Source organism: Pristiophorus japonicus, chromosome 4, assembly GCF_044704955.1.
Source record: "Pristiophorus japonicus isolate sPriJap1 chromosome 4, sPriJap1.hap1, whole genome shotgun sequence".
Classification (NCBI taxonomy): Eukaryota; Metazoa; Chordata; class Chondrichthyes; family Pristiophoridae; genus Pristiophorus; species Pristiophorus japonicus.
In genome coordinates, this window is record NC_091980.1 from 306,853,371 (window position 1) to 306,876,135 (window position 22,765).

The following is a 22,765-nucleotide window of genomic DNA, read 5'->3' on the forward strand; positions in this document are numbered from 1 at the left end:
CAGTGGATATGGTGTATTTGGACATTCAAAAGGCTTTTGACAAGGTCCCACACAAGAGATTTGTGTGCAAAATTAAACCACATGGTATTGGGGGTAATGTACTGACATGGATAGAGAACTGGTTGGCAGACAGGAAGCAGAGAGTCGGGATAAATGGGTCCTTTTCAGAATGGCAGGCAGTGACTAGTGGGGTACCGCAGGGCTCAGTGCTGGGACCCCAGCTATTTACAATATACATTAATGATTTGGATGAGGGAATTGAGTGTAATATCTCCAAGTTTGCAGATGACACTAAGCTGGGTGGCAGTGTGAGCTGTGAGGACGCTAAGAGGCTGCAGGGTCACTTGGACAGGTTAGGTGAGTGGGCAAACGCGTAATATAATGTGGATAAATGTGAGGTTATCCACTTTGGTGGCAAAAGTACGAAGGCAGAATATTATCTGAATGGCGGCAGATTAGGAAAAGGGGAAATGCAGCGTGACCTGGGTGTCATGGTACGACAGTCATTGAAAGTTGGCATACAGGTACAGTAGGCAGTGAAGAAGACAAATGGTATGTTGGCCTTCATAGCTAGGGGATGAGAGTCTTACTGCAGTTGTACAGGGCCTTAGTGAGGCCTCACCTGGAATATTGTGTTTAGTTTTGGTCTCCTATTCTGAGGAAGGACGTTCTTGTTATTGAGGGAGTGCAGCGAAGGTTCACCAGACTGATTCCCGGGATGGCAGGACTGACATATGAGGAGAGACTGGATCGACTGGGCCTTTATTCACTGGAGTTTAGAAGGATGAGAGGAGTTCTCATAGTAACATATAAAATTCTGACGTGACTGGACAGGTTAGATGCAGGAAGAATGTTCGCGATGTTGGGGAAGTCCAGAACCAGGGGACATCGTCTAAGGATAAGGGGTAAGCCATTTAGGACTGAGATGAGGAGAAACTTCTTCACTCAGAGAGTTGTTAACCTGTGGAATTCCCTGCCGCAGTGAGTTGTTGATGCCAGTTCGTTGGATATATTCAAGAGGGAGTTAGATATGGCCCTTACGACTAAAGGGATCAAGGGGTATGGAGAGAAAGCAGGAAAGGGGTACTGAGGTGAATGATCAGCCATGATCTTATTGAATGGCGGTGCAGGCTCGAAGGGCCGAATGGCCTACTCCTGCACCTATTTTCTATGTTTCTATACCTCAGCAACCTGACTTGGACATTCAGTCCATGCTTCACCCACTCTCTGATTTTCTTGATATATATTAATGAATTGGATGTGGGCGTGCGGGGCACAATTTCAAAATTTGAAGATGACACAAAACTTGGAAGTATTGCGAACAGTGAGGAGGGCAGTGATAGACTGCAAGAGGACATAGTCAGGTTAGTGGAATGGATGGAATCGAGGCAAATGAAATTTAACGCAGAAAAGTGCAAAGTGATACATTGGTAGAAAGAATGAGAGGCAATTATAAACTAAAGGATACAATCCTAAATTGGGTGCATGAACAGAGACACCTGGGGGTATATGTGCATAAATCATTGAAAGTAGCAGGGCACGTTGAGAAAGGGGTCTAAAAAAAGTATACGGGATCCTGGGCTTCATAAATAAAGGTACAGAGCACAAAAGTGTGGAAATGATGATGAACTTGTATAAAACACTGGTTTGTCCTCAACTGGAGTATTGTGTCCAAGTCTGGGAACCACACTTTAGGAAGGATGTGAAGGCCTTAGAGAGGGTGCAGAAAAGATTTACAGGAATGGTTCCAGGGACGAGGGACCTCAGTTACGTGGATAGACTGGAGAAGCTGGGGCTGTTCTCCTTGGAGCAGAGAAGGTTGAGAGGAGATTTGATCGAGGTGTTCAAAATCATGAGGGGTCTGGACAGAGTCGATAGAGAGAACCTGTTCCCATTGGCGGAAGGGTCGAGAACCAGAGGACACAGATTTAAGGTGATTGGAAAAAGAACCAAAGGCGACGTAAGAAAAATCTTTTTTACGCAGTGAGTGGTTAGGATCTGGAATTCACTACCTGAGAGGGTGCTGGAGGTAGACTCAGATACTACTTTCAAAAGAAAGTTGGATAAGTAGCTGAAAGAAAAAAAAAAATCGGCACGGCTACGGGGAAAGACGGGTGGGGGGGGGGGGGGGGGGGAGTGGGACTAGCTGAAGTGCTCTTGCAGAGAGCCGGCATGAGCTCAACAGGCCGAATGGCCATTTAAAACTGAGAGGGTTGTAAATCTGTGGAATTCTCTACCCCAGAGAGCTATGGAGGCTGGGTCTTTGAATATATTTAAGGCGGAGATAGACAAATTTTTGAGCGATAAGGGAATAAAGGGTTATGGGGAGCGGGCGGGGAAGTGGAGCAGAGCCCAAGATCAGATCAGCCATGATCTTATTGAATGGCGGAGCAGGCTCAATGGGCCAAAATGGCTTAATCCTGCCCCGATTTCTTATGTTCCATGCGGTAACCATTCTATGATTCTAAGATGCTTTTCATACACCAGTCCAAACCTTGGCGCTCCAGTGCAACTGTTGCAGTTTACCCTGTCGTGCTCTGGAGTCACCTTCGCTACACAGATTACTATCTTGTACACACAAGGCTCGTTCTCGGTCACCTGTTTTCCAGCTACAGCGCTGGAATATCTCCAGTTTTGTTTTTTATATCCGTACTCAAGCCTCCAACACCAAGCGGCAACCTGTGGCTCTTTGCCGCACTGCTCCCAGTCGTGAATGGTTTTTGGTTAACAGAACTGGACATTGTGCTCCAGGTGTGGTCTGGCCCCGGGCTAGTTTAAGCATGGCTTTCTCACACCCTTGTCCCCACTCACTCACTCTCTGCTGTTCTGCTGATGCAGTTCAGCATTCTGTTCACTTTGCTCATTGTTGCTCCACAGTGACTGAACATGTTACAACACTGGAGCCCACCAAAGTTCCCTTGGATCACTGAACCACATTTTTTAGCTATGTCCACATCATTCGTGGAGTATGATGCCCATTTTTCCTTCGAATAGGCGACACTTTACACTTACCTGTATTGAATTTGATCTGCTCCTGTTCAGCTGACTCATCAATGCCAACTGCACTGCCCTCTCCCTCCCTCCCTCCCTCCCTCCCTCCCCCTACCCCCCCCCCCCCCCCCCCCCCCGTCATCCGATATTTAGTGTTTTCTGAGAATTTCACCAATTTCAGCTTCTGAATACAAGACGTTAATGTAAAGTGCAAACACTCTGAGCATCGGCACCAATCCCTGGACAGGAGAGAACAGTGACTCTCCCCACACTTCCCTCCTACACCCAAACAGCAAGGCCGTAGAGTTAAACATTAGAATAAGGGGTTGACTTATGAGGAAAGGTTGAGTAGGTTGGGCCTCTACTCATTGGAATTCAGAAGAATGAGAGGTGATCTTATCGAAACGTATAAGATTATGAGGGGGCTTGACAAGGTGGATGCAGAGAGGATGTTTCCACTGATGGGGGAGACTAGAACTAGGGGGCACGATCTTAGAATAAGGGGCCGCCCATTTAAAACAGAGACGAGGAGAAATTTCTTCTCTGAGGGTTGTAAATCTGTGGAATTCGCTGCATGAGAGAGCTGTGGAAGCCGGGACATTGAAAAAATTTAAGACAGAAATAGACAGTTTCTTAACCGATAAGGGAGTAAAGGGGTTAATGGGGAGCGGGCAGGGAAGTGGACCCGAGTCCATGATCGGATCAGCCATGATCTTATTGAATTGCAGAGCAGGCCCGAAGGGCCGTAGGCCTATTTCTTATGTTCTTATGTCATATAATTCCAGTCAGTACTGCTTGCCAGTGTAATTCACCATGCCAACCAGTGTCAAAGTCAAGTATTCCAAACCAGATACTTTCTCCCTCCTCCTCTCTCGCAATTCTTTCCCTCACTTGCACCGCTGTCATACAGTCTCCAAAAGGGAAAGATTTAAGTGCTTTAGATATAACGATTATTGGAGTAGGCCCATTTAGGTGTTGGCCATTTAAGACAGAGATGAGGAGGAATTTCTTCTCTCAGAGGGTGGTGAATCTTTGGAATTTTCTGCCCCAGAGGGCTGTGGATGCTGAATCTCTAAATATATTCAAGGCTGAGATAGACAGATTTTTGGAATCTAGGGATATGGAAATCGGGCGGGAAAGTGGAGTTGAGGTCGATGATTAGCCATGATCTTACTGAATGGCGGAGCAGGCTCGAGGGGCCGTTGGTCTCCTGCTCCTACTTCTTCCGGACTATCTCATTTTGACCTATTGATGCTCAAATTAGAGATTTTCCCCCTCTCCCTCTTTCCTATGCCCTGCTCCGCTGTACCGAAAGCACCGAGTCTAGCCAACACTGGTAACCTCCTCTCCTCCTTCAGGTAGAGAGTCTGGAGCGGCATTGGCAGGCTATTCAAAAATAAATCACACTCTAACCTGGTCCTTTTCCTTATTGTGCACCTGCACTTTCCAGCGGCAGGGGACTGGGCAGTGAGCGGGAGTGGGAACTTTGCATGGTATTCCTAACCGACTAAAATTGGCAGATTCCGAGACCCGGGATCACAGTTCAGTACCGGATTGGCTAAATCGGGAAACCAAAGACAAGAGGAGGCAAGGCTTGGCATTTGAGGGTACATACAAGGTGCTCATATTTTCTGCTGTGTAAGAGGTTAAAACAAATTGCAGGAGGCATTTTGACATCAATAAGGCACGTTTCCACATCACCTACCTCTCTTAGTGTCGCTAGTGTCCTCTTGTTAATTGTAGCCTGCTTCAACAGTTCCTTGTTGTCAACTTCCAGCTCCTTCACCTTGTTTGTGGTCTCCTTGTATTTGCCCACTTCCTTTTCCAACGTTCTCTTTTCCTTCTCCAGGCTTGACAGCTTTAGACTATTCTCATCCAAGATTGCATCCTTCAGTTCCACCTGCTGCCACAGTCGCTTGTTCTCCTTGTCCAGCGTCCTCTTGTCCTTCTCAAGTTGAGCCGCTTCGTGCTCCAACACCTTGCTGTCCTTGTCGAGTTTCTCCAGCCTCTTGCTGGAGATCTTCAGCTCCTTCAGGTTCTTCTGGAGCACGTGATTCTCGTTCTCGGTGTCCTGCACCTCCTTCTCGAGTTGTTGGATCTTGGTGTTGCTGTTATCCAGGGCCTGCTGAAGCCTCTGGTTTTCCGAATCCAGACTTTGGTAGCTAATTTCCAATCGTTCAGATTTGCGAGTCAAGGCCCTCAACAGCTCCACCTTCTTCCTCAGTTCCTCTTTCTCCTTTTCCAGTTCCCGGTTCTCCATCTCCACTTTGATTAGTTTGGTTCTCGTGAACTTCAGCGTCTCCACCATCCTCCTCAGCTCCAGGTTCTCCTCGTCCAACTGCTTGTTGTCCTTCTCCACGGCCTCCAGCTTGATGGACAGGTTTTGCAAGCTGCTGAGAGATTTCTTCAGTTTGCTGTTCTCCAGCTCGAGGTTAGCAGTCTCCTGCTCAAGGGCCCCGACATTCTCGCATGTGATCTTCAACGAGGCCACCCGCTTCTGAAGTTGCTCGTTCTCTTGCTCGAGCTTGTGGACGTCTTTCTCCAGCTCTTCTGCCTTGTCTTCCTTCTCCCTGTACTGCAGAAGTTCCTTGTGAGCTAGTTTCTTCTCAAACTCCAGCTTGGCCAGCTTGCCACTCGTCTCCGTGATGGTCTCATGAAGGATTTTGTTCTCCTTCTCTACGTCCTTCACTCTCGCCTCTGCGCTGATTTGAGAACGTTCTCTAAGCGAAGAGATTGTCTGGTTCAAGTGTTCGTTCTCCTGCTCCAGCTCCTTCACCTGTGTACGAAGGATGAGAGAAAGGATCAGAAACAGCCGCACTGCCTAGATGAAAATTGAAGCACCAAGAGTCAAGTTTCAGGGAGTTCAGACACTTCGCAGCTCAAAGCATGTTGCCAACTCACACAGGGAGTTAAGGTCTGGAACACACAACCTGAAATATATATATAAATGATTTGGATGAGGGAACAAATGTAATATTTCCAAGTTTGCTGATGACCCAAAACTAGGTGGGATTGTGAGTTGTGAGGAGGATGAAAAGACGTTGCAAGGCGATTTAGATAGGTTGAGGGAGTGGGCAAACACATGGCAGATGCAGTACAACGTGGATAAATGTGAAGTCATCCACTTTGGTAGGAAAAACATAAGGACAAAGTATTATTTAAATGGTGATGGCTTGGGAAGTGTTGATGTACAGAGGGACCTGGGTGTCCTTGTACACCAGTCATTGAAAGCAAACGGTACGTTGGCCTTCATTGCAAGAGGATTTTAGTATAGGAGCAAGGATGTCTTACTACCGTTATACAGGGCCTTGGTGAGACTGCACCTGGAGTACTGTGTGCAGTTTTGGTCTCCTTACCCAAGAAAGGATATACTTGCCTTAGAGGGAGTGCAGTGAAGGTTCACCAGACTGACTCCTGGGATGGCAGGACTATCATGTGAGGAGAGATTGGGTCGACTAGGCTTGTATTCACTAGAGCTTAGAAGAATGAGAGGGGATCTCATTAAAACATATAAAATTCTGACGGGGTCGGATAGACTAGATACGGGGAGGATGTTTCCCCTGGCTGGGAAGTCTAAAACAAGGGGTCACAGTCTCAGGATACGGGGTAGGAAATTTAGGACTGAGATGAAGAGAATTTTTTTCACTCAGAGGGTGGTGAACCTGTGGAATTCTCTACCACAGAAGGCTGTGGAGGCCGAGTCACTGAATATATTTAAGAGGGAGATAGATAGATTTCTAGACACAAAAGGCATCAAGGGGTATGGGGAAAAAGCGGGAATATGGTGTTGAGATAGAGGATCGGCCATGATCATATTGAATGGCGGTGCAGACTCGAGGGGCCGAATGGCCCACTACTGCTCCTATTTTCTATGAGTCTATGAAAGGGTGGTGAAATCGGATTTCTTTGGAACTGTCAAAAAGCAATTGGACATGTAATTGAAGAGGACTAATTTGCTGCGTCTTGGGGAAAAAGCCAGGGAAGAGAGATTATTTTAGACAGCCCTTTCAAACAGCCAGCACAGGTGAGACAGGCCAAATGGCCTCTTTCTGTGCTGTAAGATTCTAAGGGGAGGGCAAAGAGAAAGACAGTCAGAGATGGCGACACTGTGCCTTTCTGAGCAATGGAACAGAAGTACGCCAAGGTGACTCAGCCCACACTATTCTTGCACCTCTTCTAATGACCAGTTAGAAAAACAGGGGAGTAGGTTGTGGGACAGGTTACACATACAAGAACGGACAGTGGAGGAAATGGGTCTGGAGTCTCAATCAATAAGAGCCAGTTTTTACGAGTCAAATATCTATTACGGAAAAACCAGGGGCGTTCAAAAGTTGACACACATTACTTCTGTGTCAACCCTTTGTCAGATTCTGGCTGTGTACCAATAGTAAGTCTCAGATTTTGTGGCAGTGTAGAATAAAATGTTGACTTGCAGCAAAATCTGGTCAGGGCAGTTTGGTCCCCAAATGCGTCAGGGTATAGAAGAGAGCTACTTAGTGCAAACATAATCTCATCATGTCTTTGCTCGCCTCGAGATTCACCACGCAGCAAGGAGACGGATCATTTTTCCCATTTCAGGCACTGAGTGCTTGTGGGCCGTGCTCCCACCTCATGTGCAGGGCACTTCGATTAAATGTCCCTCTACGCTGCTCGTCAATGTGATTTAACTCCAACCTGGGAAGTATATTCCAGACTGCACCATTGCACACACCAGCATTCTTGTGGCTTCTCCCGCGTAAGATTGGCCAAATTAGTGTCACCTAGGTGCTGTGGAACCTGTGCCCTGTTGGAAACTAGCTCGAGACTGTTTGTGTAGGACCATACAGCCAAGAGGCAGAAGGGACATTCATAAAATGCCCAGGAAGCTTGACACCATGGTGCCGATCCCAAGCCGTGTGCACTGTTCTACTCAATTCAGTTCAGCTCTTGACTCCAGAGTTATACTATCAACGTCCCAAAGCGCATCACAAGACGCATTAGCAAACCAAATTTGATACCAAGAGATATTAGGACATATGTCCAAAAGCTTGTCCAAAGGAGCTTCTTAAAGGAGAGGAAGGTAGAGGCAGAGAGGTTTAGGGAGGGAATTTCAGAGCTTCGGGCCCAGACAGTTGAAGACACGACCGCCAACGGTAACGCAATTAAAATTGGGGATGTGCGATGCGAGAATTGGAGAAGCACAAAGATCTCAAAGGGTTGAGGAGGTTGGAGATAGGGAGGGGCGAGGACATGGAGGGACTTATAAACAGGGATGTGAAATGTTTTAATTTTTTTTTTTTTTTTAAATCGAGGTGCTGCCGGACCGGGAGCCAATGTAGCTCAGTGAGCAGAGGGGTGATGGGTGATGGGGCAGCAGAGCTTTGGATGAACTCAAGTTTACGGAGGGTGCAATATGGGAAGCAGAAGCCAAAAACAATTTACAGTAGCGTGCAGCTGCCGGTATAACTGTGACTTTAATGGGTCGTTACGTCAGCGCAGCACTTATGGGGCGGCCCAGTTTTACCTGTGTCTCTGTTTCTGCTCGGAGAGTCTCCATGCTTTTCTTCAACTGGGTTTTGTCTTGCAAAAGCTCCTCGCTCAGGCTGCCCATGTCTTGGTTACTCTGCTTCTCCTGATCAAGTTCAGACTGAAGTTCCTTCACCTGAAAACAAGGTAGAGATCAGAGTAGGATTTGGTCAACATGGAAGAAAGGACTTGAATTTCTATAGCGCCTTTCACAACCTCAGGGTGCCCCAAAGCACTTTACAGCCAATAAAGTGCTTTTCAAGTGTAGCCACTGTTGTAATGTAGGAAACGTGGCATCCAATTTGTGCACAGCAAGCTCCCACACACAGCAATGTGATAATGATTAGAACACCTCGGTGCGTGATGCTGGTTGAGAAATAAATATTGGCCCAGGACACCAGTGGGGGGGAAGAGAACTCCCCTGCTTCTCTTCAAATCACGCTGCGCGATCTTTTACATCCATCCGAGAGAGCAGTCGGGGGCTTCGGTTCAACAGTTCATTCAAAAGATGGCATCTCCGACAGTGCAGCTCTCCCTCAGTACAGACACTAGCATTTTGTGCTCAAGCCTCTGTGGGACTTGAACTTACGACTTCTGACTGAGGTGAGAGTTCTACCAACTGAACCACGGCGGAGAATGAAAGGACAAGAGGTCCCTCTGGCCTATTGCTACAATAGAGTATTTACAATTTAATTTGCCTTAACGCAATCTCTTCTGGGTTTTGGGGGGGGTGGGGGGGAGGGTGCAGATGAGAGCATTCTTTTGCCTTCAGATGACTTGAAATTAATGTATACAGAAGCAAAATACTGCGGATGCTGGAATGTGAAATAAAAATGGAAATCTCAGCGGGTCAGGCAACACCTGTGGAGAGGAAGCAGAGTTAACATTTCGGGTCGATGACCCTTCATGAGAACTGGAGAGTGTTCGGAAAGAACGGATTCTTAACAAGCACTGAAAGGGGGAGGGGAAGAAAGAACAAAAGGGAAGGTCTGTGATAGAGTGGAAGGCAGGAGAGATTAGAGAGACAAAAGGGATGATGGGCCGAATTGAAATGGTAATGGCAGGAGTTAGAAAAAGGTTAGTCTAGATAGGGTGTGAATGGTGGGATAATGACCAGCTGCCATTGGAGACAAAGAGCGAAAAAATACATAAGGGCTAAATATGGGCAGAGATTATGGTCTGAAATTGTTGAACTCGATGTCGAGTCCAGAAGGCTGTAAAGTGCCTAAACGAAAGGTGAGGTGTTGTTCCTCGAGCTTGCGTTGGAACAGTGCAGGAGTCCGAGGGTAGAGTGGTCAGAGTGGGAGTGGAGTGGGGGAACTAAAGTGACAGGCGACCGGAAGCTCGGGGTCACGCTTACGGACTGAACGGAGGTGCTCCGCAAAGTAAAACGAATGCATGTTGGATTTCTTGGCTGAATAATGATTGGTGTACGCAAGGCTTCCGAGACGGCACAATAGCCATAACGTCCAGATTCCCATTTCACACCTTCATGTTTAGAAGCTCGCTCTCTTTCTCCAGCTCCATAATTCTGACATTGCTTTCCTCCACCGACTGCAAGGTTTGCTGCAGCTCCTGAACAGTGTGTTGCAAACTCTGGTTCTCCTTCTCCAGCTTCAGGATCCGACTCGAGGCCGACTCATTCATCTCCAGCACGAATGACTTGCGACTAGCTGCAAAAAAAAAGATAGAATATTAGTCGAGGCGTTCAAAATCATGAAAGGTTTTGACAGAGTAAATAAAGAGAAACGGTTTCCAGTGGCAGGAGGGTCAGTAAGCAGAGGACACAGATTTAAGACAATTGGCATAAGAACCAGAGGGGAGATGATAAATGTATTTATGCTGCGAGTGGTTACGATCTGGAACGCACTGCCTGAAAGGGTTGAGGAAGCAGATTCAATAGTAACTTTCAAAAGGGAATTGGATAAATACTTGAAGTGGAAAGATTTGCAGGGCTATGGGACTAATTGGTTGCACCATGAGCTGAATGGCCTCCTCCTATGATTCTAAGGAAAAGGCAGAGAAAGACAGTTAGAAGGAGACATTCTACCTCCCAGATCAATGGAACAGAAGTACATCAAAACTATCAGTGTGTGTTCTGGTCTATGATTCTATAATCTGTTGATATAAAGCGGCTGAAATTGCCTCGAGCTGGATTTGAAGCGCATAAGGAATTGCCCAGAAAATGGTGGGTGCGGTAAGCTGGCCTTCCGTCGGCGCTCCCGTGCTGCAACACCCTTCGCCTTCTCTTAAAGGGGAAGGCCGCTGCGATCTGAGCAGCGCCTTCAGTCCGCCCAGTGGGCCACTCGGGAGGGTGTGGGCCAGGCCAGCAGTCTGGAACCCAAGCGGGGTGTGCGGGCTGCCAACCCGATCCAGCGGCCGCCGTTGTCGGGCCGGTTGAAAAGTCGGCCGACGCAAAAACGATAGCGACCGCTGCCGTGGCGCCCCCTTTAAGGACACCCGGGGTGCCACACCTACCCGTCCCAAGTGGGGCGGTAAGAGGTCGGTGCGCACAGTGATGACGTCATCACCGTGGTGCAGCGCAAACCCCCTTTTTGCCGGCAGAGCCCCAGGGGCAATTCCTTGGGGGAGCACTCAGTGCACAGCGTCTGGGCAAAAACCCTCATCGCCGCTCTAACTGGCCCTGTGCAAAGGGGCAATTTCGGGCCCCAAAGTTTTCTAATGTGTAGGTGGAGCATTAAGTGCAGTAATCAATGAGCGGTCGTAACTCCAGCTCCGCACGTCCCACCAAGGACCGATTCCCGATCAATGACACTTCAATCTCTCTCTCGGGTGGACCAGAACAGTCGTGAAGTGCAGCAGCGCTCCCTCAATACGCACTGGGAGTGTCAGCCTGGATTGTAGAGTCAAATCTCTGGAGTGGGGCTTGAACTCAGAGGAGAGCATGCTACCCACCGAGCCACGGCTGACACCGCAAGGATATTACAGCCACGGAAATGGTGCACCGAAGACTGTACCATTACAGTCGGAATGAGCTGTTATAGCTGAGAGAAACTGGGCCGGAACGGGACTTTGAAGCGATCAATGTCCACCACAGACACCAAATATAAAAGTGTCACAATTCCCATTCTGTGACCGCAGAACAAAACCCCTCAACCCAAGCTAAAAGGCATTTTTTTTTATTTTTTTAGGGGGGGTTGGGGGGTGGTTTCCAAAACTCTAATGCAGCTCCGTAAAAGTTTTGGGGGAAACCTGCATGGCTTCAAATGTTGCTTTGGTCACACAAAGTGAGGATGGATTTTCCACTACAGGTTTAACAGGAGTGTGAATCAATTCCATCTTTATTTCAACACGAAACTGGCACATGCCTATCGAGCATCAGCTGGAATGAAGATGCCTCATTGATCACTAACTATGATTTCAAGCGGAAATGTTAAGCTTGATTCAGGTGGATGTCTGGTCCGATGGGTATTCTGATCATTTCTCGCTCATGCAACACCACCCCAAAAAAAAAAAGCAGGTTAACCAGTCAGTCATCTGTGGGGTGCAGCTTGCAAACAATGTCTGGAGGGAGAAGCCCGCTTGCTGATGTAGAAAATTCATCAGAGGCTTGAGAGGGTAGTTGCTGGGAGGATGTTTCCCCAGGCTGGGGAGTCGAGAACCAGGGGTCACAGTCTCAGGATAAGGGTTCGGCCATTTAAGTCCGAGATGGCGAGAAATTTCTTCACTCAGAGGGTGGTGAATCTTTGGAATTCTCTGCCCCAGAGAGCTGTGGATGCTCAGTCGATGAGTATATTCAAGACAGAGATCAATAGATGTTTGGATACTAAGGCAATCAAGGGGATATGGGGATTGGAAGAGAAAGTGGAGTTGAGGTAGAAGATCAGCCATGCTCTTATTGAATGGCGTACTCTTGCTCCTAATTTTTGTGTTCTTAAGCCATCGAGTGGCAACTCGTTACAGGTTAAAAGAATGTGCAGAAAAAGGTGGTCAACTCTTTAATGACAACTGTTCTGGAGTGAAACCCAAAAGTAGGGAATAAAAAGGATAGAACTTTGAAGGAAAAGCGGAAAGCACCTCAAGATAATTGGCGAAAGAAGCCGGCCGAGACAAGGACATTTTTTTTTTTTACGCAGCGAAATGTGATCTGGGACGCACATCTGGAAGGGCGATGGAAGCAGATTCAACTGAACTTTCACAGGGGAATTGGATATATATTCGAAAAGGAAAAATTTGCAGGGCTATGAGGAAAGAGCAGGTGGGGTGGGACTAAGTGGATCCCGCGACCAAAGAGCCGGTACAGGCACAGTGGGCCGAATATGGCCTCCTTCTGCGCGGTATTATTCTGTAAGGTTATTGGGACAAAATGAGGAAAGCTGAGGATGTGCAGCCGAATACAAGTACTATTTTGTCACTGGATGCAAAAAGCCAAAATGTCGCACTTTCCAATACAGACACCTCCCCAAAGCAACCTCACCTCAACATTCAGACTCGTGTTTGAGTCAAGGCCCATCTTACAATGGTCTGAAATTATCTTCATCACAGGAAAACAGCATTCCCACAACCAAGGGAGACAGCAGGTGAAATCTATACTTTTGGCCCTGCAAACTTTTCCTTTTCAAATGTATATCCAATTCCCTTGGTGGAAGGTTTAGAGGGGATTTCAGGGGAGGCTTCTTCACGCAGAGGGTTGTGGGGGTCTGGAACTCGCTGCTTGAAAGGGTGGCGGATGTAGAAACCCTCACCACATTTAAAAGGTGCCTGGATGGGCACTTGAAATGCCATAACCTGCAGGGTTACGGACCTAGAGCTGGCAAGTGGGATTAGACTGGATAACCTCATGTTGGCCGGCGCAGATACGATGGTAAGTATTGCAGGGAATCGAATACAGCCAGGGTGATCTCCTGGACGAGTTTCAATCACCTGGATGGGTCGGAGAGGAATTTTCCTAGATTTTTTCCCCCCCAATTGGTCTGGATTTTAATCTGTTTTTTTGCCTCTTCCAGGAGATCACATGGCTCCAGTTGGGGTGGAGTGTAGAATGTTTCAGTATAAGGGGGTGTCACTGTTGTGAGGCAGACTGGTTGGGCCGGATGCTCTTTGCCTTTCTGCCATTGTTCATAGTTTCTATGTGCGTTCCAGATCACAACACAGCGTTAAAAAAGAATCCTGGTCTCGGCCCACTCCTCAACAGATGTTGGCGAATATTTTACCGCAGGATTAAAACCCCAGCGCCTTCACAATTCAAACACACTCAAAGCTCAAGGGACGACTTCGACAATTCAGCTTCAGTAACCTCATGAAAATTCCTTTCATCTATACATTCGCCCGTAAGGTAGGGACCCTCAAAGTGTGGACAACAAGGCTATTTTGGGATGGAGCTTTGAAAGGAAAAGGAACCAGCTCGTTATATTCTGAAGAGCTTTTTGTCGTAGATTTGAAGAGTTCAGTTGCTTTCAGACCTACAAAAACACCCAAATCCTCTCCTCGGGATCTGAGCTCCGACAAGGAGCTTGTTAATGCGGATTGCTGAAGGGAAAGTTTCCCAATCTACAAACAGTTGTTCAATGATGGAACAAAAGATGTTTGTCCATTATGGGGCTGTTCATGTCGGCTGAGCTCTAATGAATTTTCTTTTATCAGAAAGCATAGCTGCAGGTCGATATTATTCTAACCTACCAACAGAGCTCTAACTATTCATTTCTTTTCTAAAGTAATTCTTTTTAATTCTAGAAAGACATGCATTTCTATAGCGCCTTTCACGGCAACCGGACATCCCAAAGCGCTTTACAGCCAATGAACTACTTTAAGTGTAGTCACTGTTGTAATGTCAGAAATGCAGCAGCCAATTTGTGCACAGCAAGCTCCCAAAAACAGCAATGTGATAATGAGAAGACAATAGAGTGTCAGCTGTGGCTCAGTGGGCAGCACACTTGCCTCTTCTGAGTCAGAAGGTTGTGGGGTTCAAGACCCACTCCAGGGACTTGAGCACAAAATCTAGGCCGACACTCCAGTGCAGTGCTGAGGGGAAGCTGCACTGTCGGAGGTGTCGTCTCTCGGATGAGACGTTAAACCGAGGCCCCGTCTGCCCGCTCAGGTGGACGTAAAAGATCCCGTGGCACTCTGGATGTTGTCAAAGCGGGACTCTTACTGCCCATCCCATAGAGGGTTTCTGATACAATGGAGTGGCTTGCTGGGCAACTTCAGAGAGCAGGTAAGAGTCAACTAAGTTGATGTGGGACTGGAGTTCCATATAGACCAGACCGGGTTAGGGCGGCAGGTTTCTTTCCATAATGAGACAGCAGTTAACCAGTCAAGAGTTACATGGTCAATTTACTGATACCAGATTTTTAAGACTGAATTCAAATTCTCAAGTGGCCATGGTGGGATTTGAACACTCATTCTCTGGATTATTAGTTCAGGTCTCTGGATTACTAGTTCAGGAACATAACCACTACACTACTAAACCCTTTCATTTAACACCCCCCTCCCCCACCACACCTGCCCTTGCAACATTCCACAAGAGTTCAATGACTTCTCCCTAGCCGGCGAATCAATGATTGACTGACTGGGTCACCCAGGCAGAGTTTCAGGGCACGAGGTGGAACGTACCATCCAAGAGGTCGGTGCTCTTTGACATCTGCTCCAGCTCCCAGCCCAGGTGTGCCGACTCATTCATGCTCTGCTTCTTCTCAATTTCCAGTACCATGTTCTCCTCGAGAAGCTCTTCGATGCGCTTCCGGTCAGCTTCCCGATCCTGCAAAAATGAGGAAGGTGGAAATGGAGGATCTTTAGTCAATTGTCTGGAACTTGAGCCCTGAGCCAGAAGGACAGAGTGTTCAAGGACGGCAGTGACCAATGTCGAGTCTCGAAGGAAAACGCAGAGTCTCTTTCTCCCCCTCCACCCCCCCCCCCCCGGCCCCAGTGGATAAGCCGGGGGTGTCTTGCTCCAGTTGTACAGGGTATTGGTGAGGCCACACCTGGAATACTGCGTGCAGTTTTGGTTTCCATATTTAAGGAAAGATATACTTGCTTTGGAGGCAGTTCAGAGAAGGTTCACTAGGTTGATTCCGGAGATGAGGGGGTTGGCTTATGAGGAAAGGTTGAGTAGGTTGGACCTATACACATTGGAATTCAGAAGAATGAGAGATAATCTTATCGAAACGTATAAGATTATGAGGGGGCTTGACAAGGTGGATGCAGAGAGGATGTTTCCACTGATAGGGGAGACTAGAACTAGGGGGTATAATCTTAGAATAACAGGCCGCCCATGTAAAACTGAGATGAGGAGGAATTTCTTCTCTCAGGGGGTTGTAAATCTGTGGAATTCGCTGTCTCAGAGAGCTGTGGAAGCTGGGTCATTGTCTTAAATTTAAGACAGAGATAGACAGTTTCTTAACCGATAAGGGAATAAGGGGTTATGGGGAGCGGGCAGGGAAGTGGACCCGAGTCCATGATCAGATCAATTCTCTACCACAGAAAGTTGTTGAGGCCAATTCACTAAATATATTCAAAAAGGAGTTAGATGTAGTCTTTACTACTAGGGGGATCAAGGGGTATGGCGAGAAAGCAGGAATGGGGTACTGAAGTTGCATGTTCAGCCATGAACTCATTGAATGGCGGTGCAGGCTCGAAGGGCCGAATGGCCTACTCCTGCACCTATTTCTTATGTTCTTATGTGTCTCTACGCTCAATCCCACCTCTGCACTCGGTTAGCCAGTCTCAGTCCGAGGTAGGGCGTGAAAATCATCCAGCGTTCCTGTTCCTGTGCAAGCCAACTGATCTCGGCTGGAAGACATGTGCAGACCCTGAGTGAGTAGCGTTCAGCCCCTCGATCCTATTCCACCATTCAATTAGATCTTGGCTGATCTGTATCTCAACTCCATCTACCCGCCTTGGTTCCGTAACCCTCAAAATCCTTGCCTAACAAAAAATGCCATTGAATGTGGGACAGGAGTCATATCGAGGGCGGAATTAGCTGACTTGAGAACCAGCAAATCTCAGCAGCCACAACAGTGGGCAACTTAACCACCACATAGCATGAATCCACAGACTCACTGATAAACCTTTAGACAACATCCCAAATCGAAGACCTCAGTCCTGAGATGCTAATTCATTGTCGACCTTTAATAATGTCTAACCCAGTGCAATGGGAGAATGATCACACGGTGTCTGTGCTGGGGTTTAGATGATGTGGTGCAACACTTGCCATTTCCAGGTCCTGCAGCTTTGATTTGAGCTGCAGATTCTCCTTCTCCAAGTCGTGCAGCTTGTCACAACGTGCCCGTGCCATGATGAGCTGTTCCTCCAGCATGCTCTTGGTCTCGATCAGGACTATATTGTCCTCGCGAAGTTCCTGGAGCAAGAAAAGTTCAATTTAAAGACCCCTGTTGAGAATCAGATCCCAAAAAGCCTTCCTTAACTCCCAAGTAAATTAAAGTATTTGCATTTTTTTTTAAGCAAACATTTCCTGGAGCATTTCTGCTTCCCCCCCTCCCTGGAAACATGCTCCCCTCCCGTCCTGAAAGCAGTAACATGCTATGCCTGCCCCTAATTTATTTATTTTGGGTGTGCGGTCCCATTTTGCACATACTCGGAATCTCTCATTGAAAAGCGTGGAACCAGCCCCTCGTGGGACCACCAGACACCTGCGTGATCGCACTGCTTAATGACATGTACTGGCATCCCACTCGAGGCCGTTCTTCATTGTGACACTAAGGGAGGAATTTTAATGCAACCGGCCGGCGGGAAACTGATAGAATCTGATCTCCCTCCTTCCATAGACTTCAACGGGGCGTAAAACAGACAGCCGATCTGATTAAATCATTTCCCCGCGGGCGGGATAGGTACCTCCCAACCCTGCCTCATCCCCCTCCCCCAGGCAGTGCCTTGAACCTTGAACCGACCAGGTCATCAGCACAGCAAGTCAAAGTTACAACAAAGTCAGCCTGTGCACTAGTTACAACAGTGCCCAAGTTTCATTCATGCAGGAGGGATACAGAGAGCATCAATTTCACTGAAAGTTTTGTGTGGCAAATAGAGCCAAAGGCGACATAAGAAAAAACTTTTTTTTTTAACGCAGCGAGTACCCAGCCTGAGAGGGTGCTGGAGGCAGACTCAATCATGGCTTTCAAAAGAGAATTGGATAAGTACCTAAAGGAAAAAAATTGCAGGGCTACGGGGAAAGGCTGAAGTGCACTTTGGCAGAAAAAAAAATCAAAGAGCAAGTTATTAGTTAAATGGAGAAAGATTGCAAAGTGCTGCAGTACAGCGGGACCTGGGGGTACTTGTGCATGAAACACAAAAGGATAGTATACAGATACAGCAAGTGATCAAGAAGGCCTATGGTATCTTGGCCTTTATTGCAAAGGGGCTGGAGTATAAAAGTAGGGAAGTCTTGCTACAGTTACACAGGATATTGGTGAGGCCACACCTGGAATACTGCGTGCAGTTTTGGTTTCCATATTTACGAAAGGATATACTTGCTTTGGAGGCAGTTCAGAGAAGGTTCACAAGATTGACTCCAGAGATGAGGGGGTTGACTTATGAGGAAAGGTTGAGTAGGTTGGGCCTCTACTCATTGGAATTCAGAAGAATGAGAGGTGATCTTATCGAAACGTGTAAGATTAGGAGGAGGCTTGACAAGGTGGATGCAGAGAGGATGTTTTCACTGATGGGGGAGACTAGAACGAGAGGGCATAATCTTAGAATAAGGGACCGCCCATTTAAAACTGAGATGAGGAGAAATATCTTCTCTCAGAGGGTTGTGGATCTGTGGAGTTCGCTGCCTCAGAGAGCTGTGGAAGCTGGGACATTAAATAAATTTAAGACAGAGATAGACAGTTTCTTAACCGATAAGGGAATAAGGGGTTATGGAGAGCAGGCAGGGAAGTGGACCAGAGTCCATGATCGGATCAGCCATGATCATACTAAATGGCGGAGCAGGCTCGAGGGGTCGTATGGCCTACTCCTGCTCCTATTATGTTCTTATGTTCTTGCAGAGAGCAGGCAGAGGCTTGAGGGGCCGAATGGCCTCCTTCTGTGCTGTAACCATTCTATGATTCTAAGTAACGCACAGGTTGTGAAGTACATCATCAAAATGTCCCACTTTTTCCACAAACCCACAGCATCGGGTACAAACAAGCTCAGCTTCTCCCGTAACTACAAGGGGGAAAGATAACACCTACAAGCAGTACTTTTTTTTTTTGTTGAAAAGTACTCTACTGCTTTAGAGCGAAGCATCCAGTTAGAGAGAGGACACTGGACACCTGCCCACGGGTCCCAAAGTGGGAGCAGGATGGTGGTTCGGGGGCTGGGCCCGGAGTTATCTGACCCCCAGGAACCCACAATGCTGACTTCAGGGTGCGGTGTGTGAGAATTAGGCAGCTTCAGACTGGTACCCAGCCAGGAAACAGCAAGACCCAACTCGATGTCTCAATCTCAGGAAATTGAGGGATTTATTTTTATATAAAAGAAGTCAAACATAGGGCAATACTTTGAACTAAGAACTAGGCACAAACGTTTCCTCCCAGTTGAAGTGTTTGTTTTTAAATTCAGAAACCCAGGTAGAGCCATGGCCTACGGTGCAGGGGGATGTTGTGCTGAGCAGAGAAAAGAAAATGGGGTAAATCATTATGCAGCAGCTAGCTGATGTCAAGTAGAATCAGGTAGAAAGGGCCTACATCGAGTAGAATGGGCCTACATTCTCTGCAATGAGAGAAGAATGAGAGGTGATCTCATGGGGAGCAGGCAGGGAAGTGGAGCTGAGTCCATGATTAAAGCAGCCATGATCTTATTGAATGGTAGAGCAGGCTCGAGGGGCCAAATGGCCTGCTCCATGTTCTCATGTAAATGTGTTAAATTCTGAGGGCTTGCGAGGGTAGATCCTGAGAGGTTGTTTCCCCCAGCTGGAGAGTCTAGAACTAGGGGCAGTGTCTCAGGATAAGGGTTCAGTCATTTAGGACTGAGATGAGGAGAAATTTCTTCACTCAGGAGGGTAGTGAATCTTTGGAATTCTCCACTCCAGAGGGCTGTGGGTGCCGAGTCATTGAGTGTATTCAAAACTGGGATCAATAGATTCTTGAGCTCTAATGGAATCGAAGGATATGGGGAGAGGGCACGATATTGAATGGCGGAGCAGGCTTGAGGGGCAGTATGGCCTACTCCTGCTCCTACTTCTTAAGTTCTTAAACCTGTAGACTGTAGGGGAGAGGGAAAGCAGAGGTGAAGAGCTACTTAGCATATGGGATGGGGTATTTGGGCCTTTGAAGGAACCAGAGGAATGTTCACTGGAGTTACGGTAGAAATAAGTTGCATTTTTGCGTCTTATCAGTTAAAACTCCTTAAGGGGCTTCACACAATGAATAAGCACAGTGATTGGCCATTATATAGACCAAACGGAAACCATTTTGTACCAGTAACATCCCACAGAGAGAAAGAAAGACGTGAATGACCAGTTAATTGTTTTTTGTTTTGGCAGTACTGGTCGAGGGAGGCCTGTTGGTCATGTAGGGCAGCGGGAGAACTCTTTACTGCTGTGGAACAATGGCATGGGATTGCTACAGGCAGGCTGGGTGGATTTGCGTCAATGCCTCAGAACAGGACCTCTGACAATGTAGCACGCCCTCTGCATGGCACTGGAGCATTAGCCTGGATTATAGATTCAAATCTCGGCTCAAAGACACACGGCAAATATTGGGTCCGATTTTAACTTTCAATGCTGGTGATCCCGGACATCCATCATCCTGCCTGATGTTCCTGTCCGCTCAGTCAATGGAAGGGAACATCAGGCCAGGGCGCATATGGAAACGGTAGCGTAGTGGTTATGTTACCAGACTAGTAATCTAGAGGCCTGGACTAATGATCCAGAGATGCAAGTTCAAATCCCACCACGACAGCTGGGGAATATAAATTCCGTTAATTAAATAAATCTGCAATAAAAAGCTAATATCAGTAACGGTGACCATGAAACTACCCATATGTAAAAACCCATCTGATTCACTAATATCCTTTCCGTAAGGAAACCTGCCGTCCTTACCCGGTCTGGCCTGTATGTGACTCCAGACCCACAGTTGACTTTGAAATGGCCCAGTAAGCCACTCAGTTATATTCAAGGCAGCGGTTCACCACCCACCTTCTCTAGGGCAATTCAGGATGGACAATAAATGCTGGCTTTGCCAGCGACGCCCACATCCCGTGAACAAATAAAACTAAATAACAGGCCGCTGATTCGCTGTCACCCATTATACACCACCACTGAGGTGTAAAATCAACCCTGAAGAACTTTTCAGGGTCCTTCACCAGACATACCAATTAAGCAGCAGTCAGTATGGTCTGTGCAATAGATTCTATTTATTAAGCTGACAGCAATAGTATACTTAAAAAGTGAGAGTTAATGAAAGCTCGCATGCACAGGTCCCTGGAACTCGCGTGCACAGGTCGATGTCCTAAATCTGTACCTTGCTACTCCAGCCGTCTCTGTGCTAAGGCATTCTTTGACTATCGATGTTTTAACCAATTTCTTATCAAAAGTTCATTTGGTTAGTGTCCATATATGGGCCCCAAGTTTCCACATGATTTGTGCCTGGTTTTTGGGAGCAACTGGTGGAGAACGGACTATCTTAAAAATCGCAATTCTCCACATTTTTTTTTCTGCAGTTCTAGTCAGTTAGAACAGTTTCACTTTGGAACAGAATTTTTCCTTCAAAAGGGGGCGTGTCCGGCCACTGACACCTGATTTGAAAGTTTCCACAGTGAAAACGTACTTCAAACTAACTTAGAATGGAGCAAGTGAAGATTTTTGTAGAACTGAAAAAACCTTGTCTACACATTAAAAAAATCAGGCGCAGGTTACAAATTAGGCGTCTAGAACGAGGTGGGGAGGGGGGGGGGGGGTGGAAGAGAGGTGGGTGGGGGGGGGGAGAAAGAGAGGTAGGTGGGGGGGGGGAAGGGAAGTCATTAAATTCTATAATAAATACTTATACAAATATTATACAAATAAATCCAACCTGAATAAAAATTTATAAGCAAAGAAAAGATTAAATAAACCATCTTCCTACCTGTGTGAAAGTGCTTCAGCCAGGGAGAATGCTGCAGTCAGCCTCACAAGTTGAGGCAGCCGTTCATTCCCGACGGCGGGCGGGGGGGGGGGGGGGATAAAGGAGACAGTGAGAAGGCTGCAGGAGGCCTCAAGTTCAGCAGCCATTCCCGACGGCAGGGGGGGGGGGGGGGGGGGGGAGGTCGGGAAACAGCTGCCTTAAATTTGAGGCTTCCTGCAGCCTTCTCACTGCTGCAAGAAGCCTCAGTGCTGATGGCAATGTGCTTTTGTTAAAAAATGTTCAAAAACTAAACAGCTACAAAGAACTACAAAAATGGCCGAGTGCCAACGTTTCCTTCACACTGCGCGTGCGCAAACGCTCCCACGCGCACGCGCAGGGTTGCCGGCAGGAAAAAAACTAATTTAAATGGTACCCGCCCCCTCCCACTTACAAAATCGGCGCGAGTGGTAGGCTCCGCCCCCCTGGGCGCCGCGCCAAGCAGACATGGAGCTGCAGGGCGCTCCAGAATCGCGCGTTTTTTTCCGGCGCCGTTTTCGGCGTGAAAAACGGGCGCCCAGCTCGGAGGGGCGCCCGTTTTGTAGCGTGTGGAAACTTGGGGCCATGGTCTTTAACAAAATCACCTTGTCCAATGTCACTCAGACCAGAGCGAGCATGTGGCCACTCTGGTCTCCAGTAATTTTCCATCAATACCTGCTTGTCCATGTTATCTTGTTTATAAATTCCTTCATCTCCTTGCAACCTCTTATGTAAGCTCCTGTATTCTAACTGTTAGTAGAAATTGGAGTCAGCTTAATCAAAACTGTTATTATAATGTGACCTTGGCTCACAGCTCATGTTAGCTTGTTATTTTTGACTACCTTCGTGTACATTCGAGGAGCTTCTAACATTCCCATGCCCACAGATCATCATGGGTAAGATTAGTTGGTCGATGACGACAAATTGAATACATGTCTAATACCAGTCTTACAGCCCTGCTCTTTCAAACTAAGAAACCAAAGTAGCTAATAAAGCCAACACAGGTACAGCATCGGAAATCTGGAGTTCCGGAATCCATATCCCCGCCTCGAGTCGCTCCCGACCTCTCCCCTCGCCTCGGGCTGCTGCCGACCTCTTCCCCTCACCACCCCTGCCCCCCTCCCCCCCGACGGGTCCCGGGGAAAGTCCCCACAGGGCGTCCCTGGGGAGCAGAGTATCTCCGAGCCCGGGGGATCGCACCACTCCGACCCGCCTGTGGGAGGGAGAAATCAGAG

The 22,765-nt window shown here is 47.5% G+C and overlaps 1 protein-coding gene across 1 annotated transcript in view; it reads right to left on the reverse strand.

Moving 5' to 3' along the window:
• LOC139262794 (protein Daple-like) overlaps positions 1 to 22,765 on the reverse strand; it is a 273,729-nt gene that overhangs the window by 90,160 nt on the left and 160,804 nt on the right. Inside the window, exons 7-12 of the mRNA XM_070877946.1 lie at positions 22,206 to 22,280; positions 16,667 to 16,813; positions 15,070 to 15,214; positions 9,985 to 10,169; positions 8,495 to 8,632; positions 4,697 to 5,767 (exon numbers count right to left, since the gene is read on the reverse strand). Coding sequence (XP_070734047.1) covers positions 4,697 to 5,767; positions 8,495 to 8,632; positions 9,985 to 10,169; positions 15,070 to 15,214; positions 16,667 to 16,813; positions 22,206 to 22,280 — 1,761 coding nt within the window. The remainder of the gene's footprint in view (positions 1 to 4,696; positions 5,768 to 8,494; positions 8,633 to 9,984; positions 10,170 to 15,069; positions 15,215 to 16,666; positions 16,814 to 22,205; positions 22,281 to 22,765) is intronic.